Source organism: Xenopus laevis, chromosome 4S, assembly GCF_017654675.1.
Source record: "Xenopus laevis strain J_2021 chromosome 4S, Xenopus_laevis_v10.1, whole genome shotgun sequence".
NCBI classification, from domain to species: domain Eukaryota; kingdom Metazoa; phylum Chordata; class Amphibia; order Anura; family Pipidae; genus Xenopus; species Xenopus laevis.
In genome coordinates, this window is record NC_054378.1 from 14881546 (window position 1) to 14894479 (window position 12934).

The 12934-nt window shown below is 44.1% G+C and overlaps 2 protein-coding genes across 8 annotated transcripts in view; both read right to left on the reverse strand.

Moving 5' to 3' along the window:
- The window catches only part of LOC108715250 (cytoskeleton-associated protein 5-A-like), a 68782-nt gene extending 67716 nt beyond the window's left edge, over positions 1–1066 (reverse strand). For 5 of the 7 annotated variants that reach the window (XM_018260253.2, XM_041560971.1, XM_018260252.2 and 2 more), the window contains exon 1: positions 915–1066. The gene's annotated coding sequence lies outside the window, so the exon portion shown is untranslated. Of the gene's footprint in view, positions 1–644; positions 775–822; positions 845–914 lie in introns of those variants that run through there. The other 2 variants (XM_041560969.1, XM_041560968.1) reach the window with 2 other exon arrangements.
- A 4382-nt stretch (positions 1067–5448) lies between these two features.
- Positions 5449–12209, reverse strand: lto1.S (lto1 S homeolog). Its single transcript, NM_001097853.2, is given in 5 exon segments — positions 5449–5729; positions 6507–6624; positions 6945–7015; positions 11227–11332; positions 12104–12209. Coding segments are annotated over 5 exon segments (414 nt in total). The 5' UTR covers positions 12154–12209; the 3' UTR covers positions 5449–5660.
- Positions 12210–12934: the final 725 nt, after the last annotated feature.

The window sequence follows — 12934 nt, forward strand, 5'->3', positions numbered from 1 at the left end:
GCACTTTAGGGGAAATAAACTATTACCATAAAACATCATGGAAGAACACAAATTGGTAGGTAAGGGGCACCTGCAGCAAACTGAGCAGAGTCACTACAACACAGAAGCAGGTGGCACAGTTTAGTAGACACAGGCCCATGACATTGTCACCTGCAGAAGAATGTGAATTAGGCACTAGGGCTGCAGTCACTTAACTGACAGTAATACATTGTGCTGAGAACACAGAGAGTTACACTGCCCACCCACATTACTGACCCCTGGGATAAAGGTTTCCCGTCCCCTTTACTCTACTCACGACCCCTCTCATCCTCTCTCTCTCGCTCTCTCTCATATCAAGCAGGACCCTCATATCACTCTCCTCCCGGTGGAAACATTTAGACCCATTTTCTTCTCTCCTTATCCCTAAGCAGGACCCTGTGCTCCCACTAAGATTATGCAATGACCCCCCCAACCTTCTCATCCCACTGGTACCCAGTACTACACAGGGGTCACCTTTCTCCACACTGGGTCTATACATACATCTCCCCCCCTCCCTCACTGGCCCCAGGTAGGGCCCCCCTCCCTCACTGGCCCCAGGCAGGAACCCCCTCCCTCACTGGCCCCAGGCAAGAACCCCCTCGGTCCCAGACAGGGGCCCCACTCACCTGACCCACAGGCAGCTCCCCACTAATACTATCCAGGGCCGCACTTCATCCTCTTTCCCAACTGGAGTCATAAATGACCGCCTCACTCTCTCGCCCCGTGGGAATGTCACTCATGCCCCTCACCCCTTACTGTGACGACACAAAGTCCACCCGTGTCACTGTTGGGGACCCAACTCACGTTCTCTCTTCCCTGAGGGTCGGATTGATCAGCTCATGCCCGTGACAGCCCCAACAGCCCCCTTGCACTCCCGCCCCTATCGCCTCTCTGACCTGTTTCCGTTCCGCCTTCAGGCCCTTCGCGATTTATATTGTTCCAGTCCCGGCGCTGCGGGTTCTTCCACCCTCAGACGTTCGTATCGTTTAAACTCGCTCACAGCGCAGTATTCTTAAATCTTATTGGTTCTCAGAGGCTGTCGCAGCGATCGCGCTCTCATTGGTTATTTTAAACACGGGGAAGGGGCGTGACGAGTAAAAGAGCTCATTCCAAAACCTCCCACCCTGACTGTCAAGCGGAGAGAGAGGGGACTGGGGGTGAAAGGGAGGTGAACAGTTTATGAATGCAGAATGAGAATGGACTCGCTGTGGCATTTGTTCCTCTGCATTAGCCGGATAAACAAAGTAGTTATCTGTAACCCGCAGTGCCTACACTACAACTCCCAATGTTCCTTTACTGGCAATGCGTTCTACCAGCAAATATTCTGATCCCCATTGGCAGCAGCAGTCCTGCCCTGCTTTATGGCAGCTGAGATTCTAGCTATCTGTATAACAGAGCATTCTGTCCCAGTGGCTGCACAGATCCTATCTGATCCTCATTGGCAGCAGCAGTCCTGCCCTGCTTTATGGCAGCTGAGATTCTAGCTATCTGTATAACAGAGCATTCTGTCCCAGTGGCTGCACAGATCCTATCTGATCCTCATTGGCAGCAGCAGTCCTGTCTTGCTTTATGGCAGCTGAGATTCTAGCTATCTGTATAACAGAGCATTCTGTCCCAGTGGCTGCACAGATCCTATCTGATCCTCATTGGCAGCAGCAGTCCTGTCTTGCTTTATGACTGAAATTCTAGCTATCTGTATAGCAGAACATTCTGTCCCAGTGGCTGCACAGATCCTATCTGATCCCCATTGGCAGCAGCAGTCCTGCCCTGCTTTATGGCTGAGATTCTAGCTATCTGTATAACAGAACATTCTGTCCCAGTGACTGCACAGATCCTATCTGATCCCCATTGGCAGCAGCAGTCCTGCCCTGCTTTATGGCTGAGATTCTAGCTATCTGTATAACAGAACATTCTGTCCCAGTGGCTGCACACATCCTATCTGATCCCCATTGGCAGCAGCAGTCCTGCTCTGCTTTATGGCAGCTGAGATTGTAGCTATCTGTATAACAGATCATATCTGATCCCCATTGGAAGCAGCAATCCTGCCCTGCTTTCAGTGGTGCAACTATAGAGAAAGCAGACCCCACAGTTACAGGGGGGCGCGGGGAAAAGAGGGGGCCAGACTGCCGGGTCCGCTTCCTCTATAGTGAACAAGAAACCACCCCCCTTCACCAGCCACTCTCTTACCTGTGGTGGGAAATAGTGATGTACGGGCTGACCCGAGGCCCTCGGGATCGGCGGACCCCTGGACAAAATGTGCGGGTCACGGGTCGAGCTCTTCTCCTGCTCTCCGCAACCTAGTACTGCTGGCTTCCGGCGCCGGAATTTATAGACTTCCGCCTGCCCCGCCCCTTTTGTGACCTTACTGCGGGTCTGGGCGGCCACTGGTCTATAAATAAAGGGGAGCAGCGGGCCCGGTGCGGGTAGGGAGTGGGCCGGTTAGGGTTGGGTCGAGAAATTCTCGACCCGCACATCACTAGCGGGAAAGCAGGGACATGGGGCGGAGGCAGGAAGTGGGCGGGAGGATGGGGATTGGAGTGCGCTGGGCCTCTCTGAGGATTTTTAGTTATGCCACTGCCCGCTTTATTAAAACTATCCCCTCCCTGATTGATATTTGCCAGGCAGCAGTTTCAGGATTTTCTAGACATACTTTTTTAATGATTGCCTTTGAACAGCTTGATTCTTGATATTACAATAAAAAAGGGGGCAACCTTCTTAAAGCAAGCTTCTTTATAATCCTCATATACATTCATAGTACACTAGACAATGGCAGCCAGAAGCAGCGTTTGCATCAGACATTCATGTCGAGTCGGACGAACGCTGCAACACCATCCGACTTTTGCATTACTTACCTTGTTTCCCGTCGCATCTGACTTGACGCGGGCGTTTTGACGCCCAGCATCGGATCCGACAGAAATGTACGGAAATTGTCCGTGTAGTGCTAAATTGTCAGTTAGCTGAATGAATCACCTGCACTTGAGCAGATTAAAAGAATTAAATGTGCATAGATTTACACAGCCAGCCACAAACACACCACACCTACACACACAATTGAATGTACAGGGGATTAAGCATTTGTATACAGAGCTCAGTGACAGAGCCTTTTCACGGAGACAAAGCATGTATCTCTGCTTTCGATTTGTGGAAACACTACTGTGTCCCCTTCCTTTATCCAAGGTCCTCATCTACTTATTTTGGGTTCACTGTTTTATCCACTTGGGGAACTGGTGAAGATGATCTCCTTTGGTGTTTTCTAATTTTCTGCTGGATAATTTGTGTAGACCCCTAAGCTTAGCTTCTCAACAGCTGCTCAGAGCCTACCGAGCATGAGAGTGTCACAGACACTTTCCAAGATGGTGACCCTCTGTGACAAGTCTGAAGTCCTGGATCATTGCTGCTATTGACAAGCTGAAACTTTAGGCTGGTGCAATAAATAGGTCATTTTAAGCCATATTAATGTTTAAGGTTTAGTTCTCCTTTAAGATAGTATTATAATTAAATGGAGGTAGTCAAGAGATGGCAATAGCCTTGTAAACGTACACAATCTTTTTAAATCAGATGGTCTGTTAATGGTAAACTAGTCCAAACCCACATCTTTCTTTAGAATAAGTTTGAGACAACATCCCCCGGAAAAAAAAAAAAAGAATGCTTTTCTGAACACTTTTGCAGTTTTGTATTCAAGGGTTTGTTTAACTTTCAAAAACCTTTTTTTCCAGTTCGTTTTTTTCTGATTGTTTTCAGAAAAAATTAAACTTTACACTTCAATAGTAGAAAAGTGGTCACAAATAGAAAACAGAAAGTCGGTGTATCAAAGTTTTTATTTCTGGTGAAACAACTTAACTGAAAAAAAAAAAAAATAAAGTGTTGGAAGGTGAATAACCCCTTTAATTTCCTGTTCAGCATAAAGTTTCATGAGATTTGCCATTTTTAGCTGAATTGAACCATGTTTCTGGCCACCACAAGATTAAGGGCTCTTACACACGAGAGGTTTTACCTGCGCTCCCCTGCGTTGCACTTTCTTCCGTTCAGCCACAGGGGAGCGCTGGAGTAGACACACTGAATTATTGTCAATGGGGCTGTACTCACACACGCATGTATGCGCCAAATGCAGGTAAACTGCAACATTCTGCGTCCCAACCTGCGTTTGGCGCTTACATGCGTGTGAGTGCAGCCCCATTGAACGTCTAAAGCTCGATCGAATATTATCGACCCGAAAACTCGAATCAAATTAGACTAAACTCAAATCGAACATCAGGAAGGCTATTAACATCTTAAAATGGGTCACTGGACCTCTGCCATTGACTTCTACAGGAACTCGGCAGGTTTTAGGTGGCGAATAGTCGAATTCCAGTTGTTCCCAGAGGCAAGGTATGATAAATATTGAATTCAAGTTTCGATTATTCCCAACTCAAATTTGTGAGTTTTGACTAAAAATCCAGCTCGAAAATTCAAATTGACAATTTGACTCTTAAAGGGCACCAATCATGACCAAAATCATTTACTAAGTAAATACACTATGTGAAAGTTCAAGAAATCCGATTTTTAAAACAGTTAGAATTGTTTGTATAATGTAAATGATCAGCTCACTATTCCTTCTGCAAGATCTCCCCTACCTATATCTTCCCAGCCAACTGTAGCTATGAAATCTCGCACATGCTCAGTTGAAATTCCTTGTTGCTTATCAACCCTTCTAAGCTATTTTCAAATCCGCCAAACCTGTGTGTTAGCTGCTGTTCAGTAGTGCTGCCACCTGCTGGAAGTTACTGTGTGTCCTTCATTTGCATAATAACATCACCAGCAGGGGACAAGATAGGGAAATCTCCTGATACTTCTAGTGGAGGAGTTTACTTAAACAAGGAATTCTGGGTAGAATACTCAAAGCAGTGTTACAATCTGAGCATGCTCCTGAAATTTGCATATTAGAGTCTCTGTTATAGTCACAGTATGGCCTCCCTCAGTGAAAAACCCCATTTGACAAAGTAAGGGATTTTTTTTAAAACCTGCAGTTTTTTTCAAAAAACTATATGTAGTTTGATTAAATGTGTTTAGCTTGTACTGGTCAGATTGTTAATATGTGTTTTATTTTGGCTGTGATAGGTGCCCTTTAATAAATCTGCCCCTCAGTGTTAACAGTCTGCAAAATTTCTTGAAATCACATTCGAATTTAAAACCTGTAGTTGCTATCAGGGAAGTAAAAGGGTTTAACTAATAGTAGAAATAACTTAAAGAAGAATTTACTTTACACTATGCAACTTTGCACCCCATCCAGTTTCTCGTGTTGTGTTCTTTCTTGGCCCATGACCAGATCTTGGCTATAAAAAAAACTATCAATTTTCACTTTAAGTAATGGAATGTTGCCCATAAAACCAATTACTACTGTATCACTCCAAACCAGGCAGCACCAAACATTTCTCATTTCAAATCCAATTTCTCTGTAATACTAAAACATGTCGACAGAGCACAACACTCTCTATTATATTTGTTAACACAAAGCCTCCAAAGATCAAAGATATACTTCATCTCAAGACTCAGAGCTGCCTTATCTAGAAACAGGGCTAGCTCAGGCCTGCAGTGCTTTATCTTTAATAATCTTCTGGCACTGGCAGATTTGCAGATCCACACATTATATAAGCCAGCTCCTCTCAGAAAGAAAGTCCCATGGCACCAGAACTTATTTTAAAATTTGGCTGAATGTTCAACATGGAACAAACCTGAAACAGAGAGTTAAAATGTTAGGAGTAGCGAACATTCCATTGCTTGTGGCACAACATGCAGACTGTAATATAATATTCAAAGTAGGGAGCACCGGAGAATCAGATTTAGACTTTAAACTAATGTTTACAAGATGAGATGTTGGAGTCACAGCAATAACATATAATAAGTTGGCAAATTTGATGACCCTAACCCCACCTCTTCCCAATGTTTCCCCACAATTTTTAAACCTATGTCAAACCTGCACCCCTCTAGTGACAATAAAGATATTAAGGTATAGCAGACTCCACCAGAGAGACTCTGGTCATAGTGATGTCACTAGAGGCGAATGTATATATAGTTAGAGCTATATTCTGTCATAAGAATAGGTCAGCAAGGTTTATAAATACACTGTTAATTACATTTATTAAAGGAGAAGGAAAGTCTTCTTCCACTTGGGGGTGCCAAATGTTAGGCACCCGCAAGTGATTGTATTTACTTACCTGAAACCCGGGGGCCGGTGCTCTATCAGCAGAAAACTGCACCGGCCAGGGGGTTCTTCCAGCGAGCACGAAAAAGCGATCCAGAAGAGGATCGCTCCGTGATGCTCACTGTTATAACTCCGGGCTGGTGCAGTTTTCTGCTGATAGGAGCACCGGCCAGGGGTTTTGGCACCCCCAAGTGGAGGGGTGTGTCCATCAGCTTTCCAACAAAAAATAATTTCACAATATGATAAAGAGGTGCCCCCTACTGTATTATAAAATCTACTCAAAAAACATGTAATGTGCAATACTAACCTGTTTTACCTTCCCACGGATATTTGCCATTTCCTCTTGAAGATTGGGGTTAGTTGGATCATCTGAAGGGAAATTCTGGATCATGGTAATTAGTGTATCAAGGGCCTTCATTTTTCGCCTGCATAAAAGAAAAAAAATCATCAATTTGCATTTATCAAAAATAATTACATGGTAACACTAGGCTAAAGGTTTTCAAACACTTCCTACAACAACAAAGCAAATTTGGATCACTTGCTGATTACAAGTCCAACAATGATGTCCTGAAGCCCCCAAGCACCTGGGGGGTTGTACCTCAAACGTTATGACAAATGTTCTTTACCAGTCCTTACAGTGTCCTTTCTCCCTTCAAAAATGCATTAGATGAAAATAAGATATTTGATATACACACACCTTTATAATTTCTATTCAATTTCACTTTTAAAGCACTGAACAACCAACCTTTGACGGTCATCAGCTCCAGGCACTAGAAGAAGCCTCCATGTTGAAGCAAATCCCAGGTAACTGCCAAGCTGTTGCCAAAGGGAAGAAACAACGCAATTAAAGGGGGCAGTGTTGGTTACTAGCTGTAAGTGTGAGTAGTATGTAAGTCAGTGTATGTAACTCGATTGACTAACTGTAGTCAATACACTGTGCCTCGTAATCAAGAGGAACTGCTTTAATAGCTATAAGCAGCAGGCTCATCTTATACATATACACTTAGATTTGCTTTCCAAGGTTTGTCCATTAAAGGAGAACTAAACCCCCAATGAGAGAAAACCCATCCACCACCCCCCATAGTCCCCCTCCCTGCATAGTGCATTAGTGCAAGCCCCCAAATGTCAATCTCACTTCTTCCTGTAGAGTAGCGGAGCTCCAGGGTGCCATCTTCCACATCTTTGGTTTACTTCCGAAAGAGTTCATTGACACTGAGCTGGAAATGAGGAAGATGGTGCCCTAAGAGCTCCACTGCGCTCCTTTAAAGGGATACTGTCATGGGAATACATGTTTTTTTTCAAAATTCATCAGTTAATTGTGCTGCTCCAGTAGAATTCTGCACTGAGATCCATTTTTCAAAGGAGAAAACAGATTTTTTTATATTCAATTTTGAAATCTGACATGGGGCTAGACATACTGTCAGTTTCCCCAGCTGCCCCCAGTCATGTGACTTGTGCTCTGATTAACTTCAGTCACTCTCTACTGCAGTGATCCCCAACCAGTAGCTCGTGAGCAACATGTTGCTCTCCAACCCCTTGGATGTTGCTCCCAGTGGCCTCAAAGCAGGAGCTTATTTTTGAATTCCAGGCTTGGAGGCAAGTATTGGTTTCATAAAAACCAGGTGCACTGCCAAACAGATCCTCAATGTAGGTTAACAATTCGCATAGGGGCTACCAAATGGACAATCACAGCACTTATTTGGCACCCCAAGAACATTTTTCATGCTTGTGTTGCTCCCCAACTCCTTTTACTTCGAAATGTTGCTCACGGGTTCAAAAGGTTGTGGATCCATGCTCTACTGCAAGTTGGAGTGATATCACCCCACTCCCTTACCCCCCCCCCAGCAGCCTAACAAAAGAACAATGGGAAAGTAACCAGATAGCCGCTTCCTAACACAAGATAACAGCTGCCTGGTAGATCTAAGAACAACACTCAATAGTAAAAGGCAAGTCCCACTGAGACTGATTCAGTTACATTAAGTAGGAGAAATAACAGCCTGCCAGAAAGTAGTTCCATCCAAAAGTGCAGGCATAAGTCACATGACTGGGGCAGCTGGGAAACTGACAATATGTCTAGCCCCATGTCAGATTTCAAAATTGAATATAAAAAAAAAATCTGTTTGCTCTTTTGAGAATTTGATTTCAATGCAGATTTCTGCTGGAGCAGCACTATTAACAAAAGCGTTTTGAGAAAAAAAAAAAAAACATGTTTTCCCATGACAGTATCCCTTTAAGCAGTGAGCAACTACAGTCCAACGATCTGCCATCCGAATCGTCAAGCTTCAATGTAGACATATTCTTAGCTTGTACTTTTCACAACTCAGAACGGATGAGACCAATGCTGTAAAGCAGTGGTCCATAACATGTTGCTCACCAACCCCTTGGATGTTGCTCCCAGTGGACTCAAAGCAGATGCTTATTTATGAATTCCTGGCTTGGAGGCAAGGTTTAGTTGCACAAAAACCATGCGTACTGCCAAACAGAGTCTCCTGTAGCCTGCCAGTCCACATAGGGGCTACCGAATGCCAATAATATTCCATATTTTCAACTAGGGTTGCCACCTTTTATGGAAATAAATACTGGCCTTCCTATATATTTATATTTAGGAGAGATAACAGCCTGCCAGAAAGTAGTTCCATCCTAAAGTGCAGGCACAAGTTACATGACTGGGGGCAGCTGGGAAACTGACAATATGTCTAGCCCTATGTCAGATTTAAAAATTGAATTAAAAAAAAATCTGTTTGCTCTTTTGAGAATTGGATTTCAGTGCAGAATTCTGCTGGAGCAGCACTATTAACTGATGCTTTGAAAAAAACATGTTTTCCCATGACAGTATCCCTTTAGGGAGCTAGCACACGGACAGATTCAGGAAGAGTTAGTCGCCTGTCGACTAATCGCCTCTTCTGCGGGGCGACAATATCCCCGAACTGCCTTCTGCTTGCTATAATAAGAAAACGCCAGCGCCAATGCCTCACAAGGAAAATTTCAGGCGACTTCAGAAATCGAAGCGCTGCGAGTGCATTGGTGCTGACATTTTCTCACTATAGCGTACGGAAGTCAGTCCTGGGAGATTGTCGCCCTTCAGAAGAGGCGATTAGTCGCCAGGCGATTAAATTTCCTCGAATCTGCGCCTTAAGAAATGAGATGGACATTCGGGGACACTTTTTTCACTCATGCACTATGCAGGGAGGAAGCAGGGAGGGGGGTAGTGGATGGGGCTTTTCTCATTGGGATTTAGTTCTCCTTTAAAACCTGTAGCACAACAAGTAGACAGAATGTATAGAAGACAAGTGATAATGGGTAAAAAAACAAATGAACAAAATAAATTGTTCGCTAATAAGAATATATTTGGCTTTGAATTTAATAATGTCTAAAAATGTGCATGTTTATTGCAGGGTTTGTCCCTCTCCTTGTACTATTGCTGTATTGCAAATATGTACAGCGCTGTGTACACAATAGTTCTATAAAAAGATATACCTAAGCAGCCCTATAAAATCTGTAGATTTTGGCAAATGTAAGAGAGACTGCTGTAAGATGCCATAGACAATCACTATTTATTGGGTTGGTGGCGGGCCTTATCTGAATCTCAGTCCGGTATAAGTGTTTATAGGTGTAGAATGAAAAGCTGAACTTAGAAGGAACAGGTGAGTTTTCATTTTACTGTGCATTAACAGCTAGGGTCAGACTGGGGCAACGGGACACCAGGAGAAAAGTTTGGATGCAGCAGACGAATCTGCACCTACAAAAGTACCCTGGCCTGGGGCAGTTTTTCAGCAAACAGGAGCACTGACCTGGGGTCTCGGATAAGCTATTATAATCACTGAGGCATGTCTAACATGTGCCACCCCCCCCCCAGCAATAATACCTTGCCTTCTCCTTTAAAGTGATACTGACACGGCTGGGGTGGAGGGTTCCTTCCATAGTCTGAAGTCCTGTTTTCATTTGTAATTAGCCTATGGAAGGATTGCGCCGCTACCAGCCCAGTGTGACTGTAACAACCGCAGATCATTTAGCAGTGTTGGAGGGTCGGCTTCACAAAAGTTCACAGGGCTGGGGGGGCTTTTAGAGGAAAATATTCAGTGTGCAGCCCCTCCTTGATACGGACACGTCCCTATGATTTTAATTATGTGTCAGTATCTTTTTAAAGGGATACGGTCAAGGAAAATCATGTTTTTTTCAAAACACATCAGTTAATAGTGCTACTCCAGCAAACAGATTTTTATTATATTCAATTTTGAATTCTGACATGGGGCTGGACATAATTTCAGTTTCTCAGCTGCCCCCAGTCATGTGACTTGTGCCTGTACTTTAGGATGGAACTACTTTCTGTCAGGCTGTTATTTCTCCTACTCAATGTAACTGAATCAGTCTCAATGGGACTTGGATTTTACTATTGAGTGTTGTTCTTAGATCTACCAGGCAGCTGTTATCTTGTGTTAGGGAGCTGCTATCTGGTTACCTTCCCATTGTTCTGTTGTTAGGCTGCTGGGGGAAAGGGAGGGGGTGATAACACTCCAACTTGCAGTACAGCAGTAAAAAGTGACTGAAGTTTATCAGAGCACAAGCAGCTGTTGGGTAAAAATAGAGCTAATAGAGCCCGCATTCCGGTTGGGGAAAAGAGTTTTTTTTTTAAAAAAAAAAAAAAAGCGCCCCCGCCAGCGCTACCTGCACTGGGAGGGAGCTTCCGGTGGGGGCAGCCATGTCCGGTCATAATGAAGATGTGCCACTAATCGCGTCACATGCACATTATGCACATGTGAGCGACACAACATGGCTGCTCACACGGGAGCTACCTCCTGGTGCAGGTAGCGTAGCGCTGGCGGGGAGCATGTGTTTTTTAAACAAACTACTGTTATACTCAACCGGAATGTGGTCTCCATTATCCCGCACCTTTGGCTGGGGATAACATTTTTACCCAACAGGTGCCCTTTAAGTTAAGAGTGTATTTCTGCAACTTTAAGTAACTCTGATTTATAATTTGAATGGTGTATTCTGTCTATCCATGTGTGAGTACATATGCCAGTTACCTCAGATCCCATTCTTGCTCCATGGACGGCTCCATACTGCTTACCCTCCGATTCTCCCATGTTATTTCCGTCTGTGAATCCTTCTTCATACCCCTCACCATGGTACCTGGAAAGAAACCCAAAGTCCAAGTCACTTAAGAGCTGCACAATGCAAAAATGTCTCCTGCAAGTTGCACACTGCAGAAAGACAATGCAATAACAATAATTGTGTCTGTTGGATGCAGAGTTTGGGCAGAACTGCTGGCATTATTTAAATCATACTTAAATGGAGTTTAGCCAACTGCCAGCCAAGTTTATAGTAGAGCAAACCTAAAGATTAACATGGGGGCTGCATTAAAGGGGTTGTTCCCCTTTAAATTAACCGTCTTATATGACGTAGAGTGGGATATTCTGCGACAATTTGCAATTGGTTTTTATTTTTTTTTATTATTTATGGTTTTTGAGTTCTTTCGCTTTTTATTCAGCAGCTCTAGTTTGCCATTTCAGCCATCTGGTTGCTAGGGTCCAAATTACCTTAGCAACCATGCACTGATTTGAACAAGAGACTGGAAAATGAATAGGAGAGGTCTGAATAGAAAGATGAGGAATAAAAAGTAGCAATAACAATACATTTGTGGCCGTACACAGCATTTGTTTTTTAGATGGGGTCAGTGACCCCCCCTCCAGTTGGGAGTCAGAGGAAGGCAAATAATTAAAAAAACTACAGAAAATAGATAATGCAGACCAACTGAAAAGTTGTTTAGAAATAACCATTCTATAACATACTGAAAGTTAACTTAAAGGTGAACCATCCCTATAACAACACTTTTGTGTCCTCAATAATCAGTGTCAGCAAAACTGATGTATTGACCCATCAAACATATATAATACGCCGCACCTCTGCTCACTCATGATAATGTCATCAAACAGGTCGCCTGCAGCTTCCATGCTCTCTGAATCGCTCACACACGCAACACAAACGCCGAACTGAGCGAAATCTTCCAGCGAGAGAAATACCGGAATGACGTCACGCTACATCCGCCACCAATAAGCGCGTCTCAACGCTCAGGCCCGTAGGGAGCACCAAGATGGCGTCTGCAAACAAGACTTCCTGCTTCGCCTATTGCTGTGGTTACGGTGTGACTTCCTGTGAATGGGAAACTAGCAACAGGGTCATTTCCATGTTTTATCAAACCCTTTCCTTTGAGGGCGAATTTGTTTAAATTAATACGCACAGATTATGAACAATTAAAAAATACTAGTCTGCTTGCCTTGAACAGTTGCCTAGAGTTTTGTAATTTAAGTGGAAATTGGTTGGTTTGAGGTCTTGAGGATGGGACATTTGCCTAGGTCCCACTTGGTCACTCATAGTCCAAACCCAACCTAGTGCTCCTCATAAACTTCACCCAAATAAGCCCCTCAACTGAAGATCACTCTGTGACCCTCCTGCTGTAAGATTCAACTCCTTTCCACCTAAGAGTAAGTTCAAGCACAGTTGGAGGGTCATCGTAACTTATATACTATCGTAACTAGGTGACTGGCAGTCCAACCCAGAGTCAGGCCAAGCTGCTTGGGTGCCCTGGGCAACCCAGTTGGCTACCTCTCCTTCACTTTGTGCACGCCTGCGTTGTTAGTTCACACACACGATCGGAGAGAAGGGCAACAGGAGCAAGAGAGTCTGAACTAGGGGTAGGCAGATGCAGGGGTGCACCATCCATGAGGCAAGGTG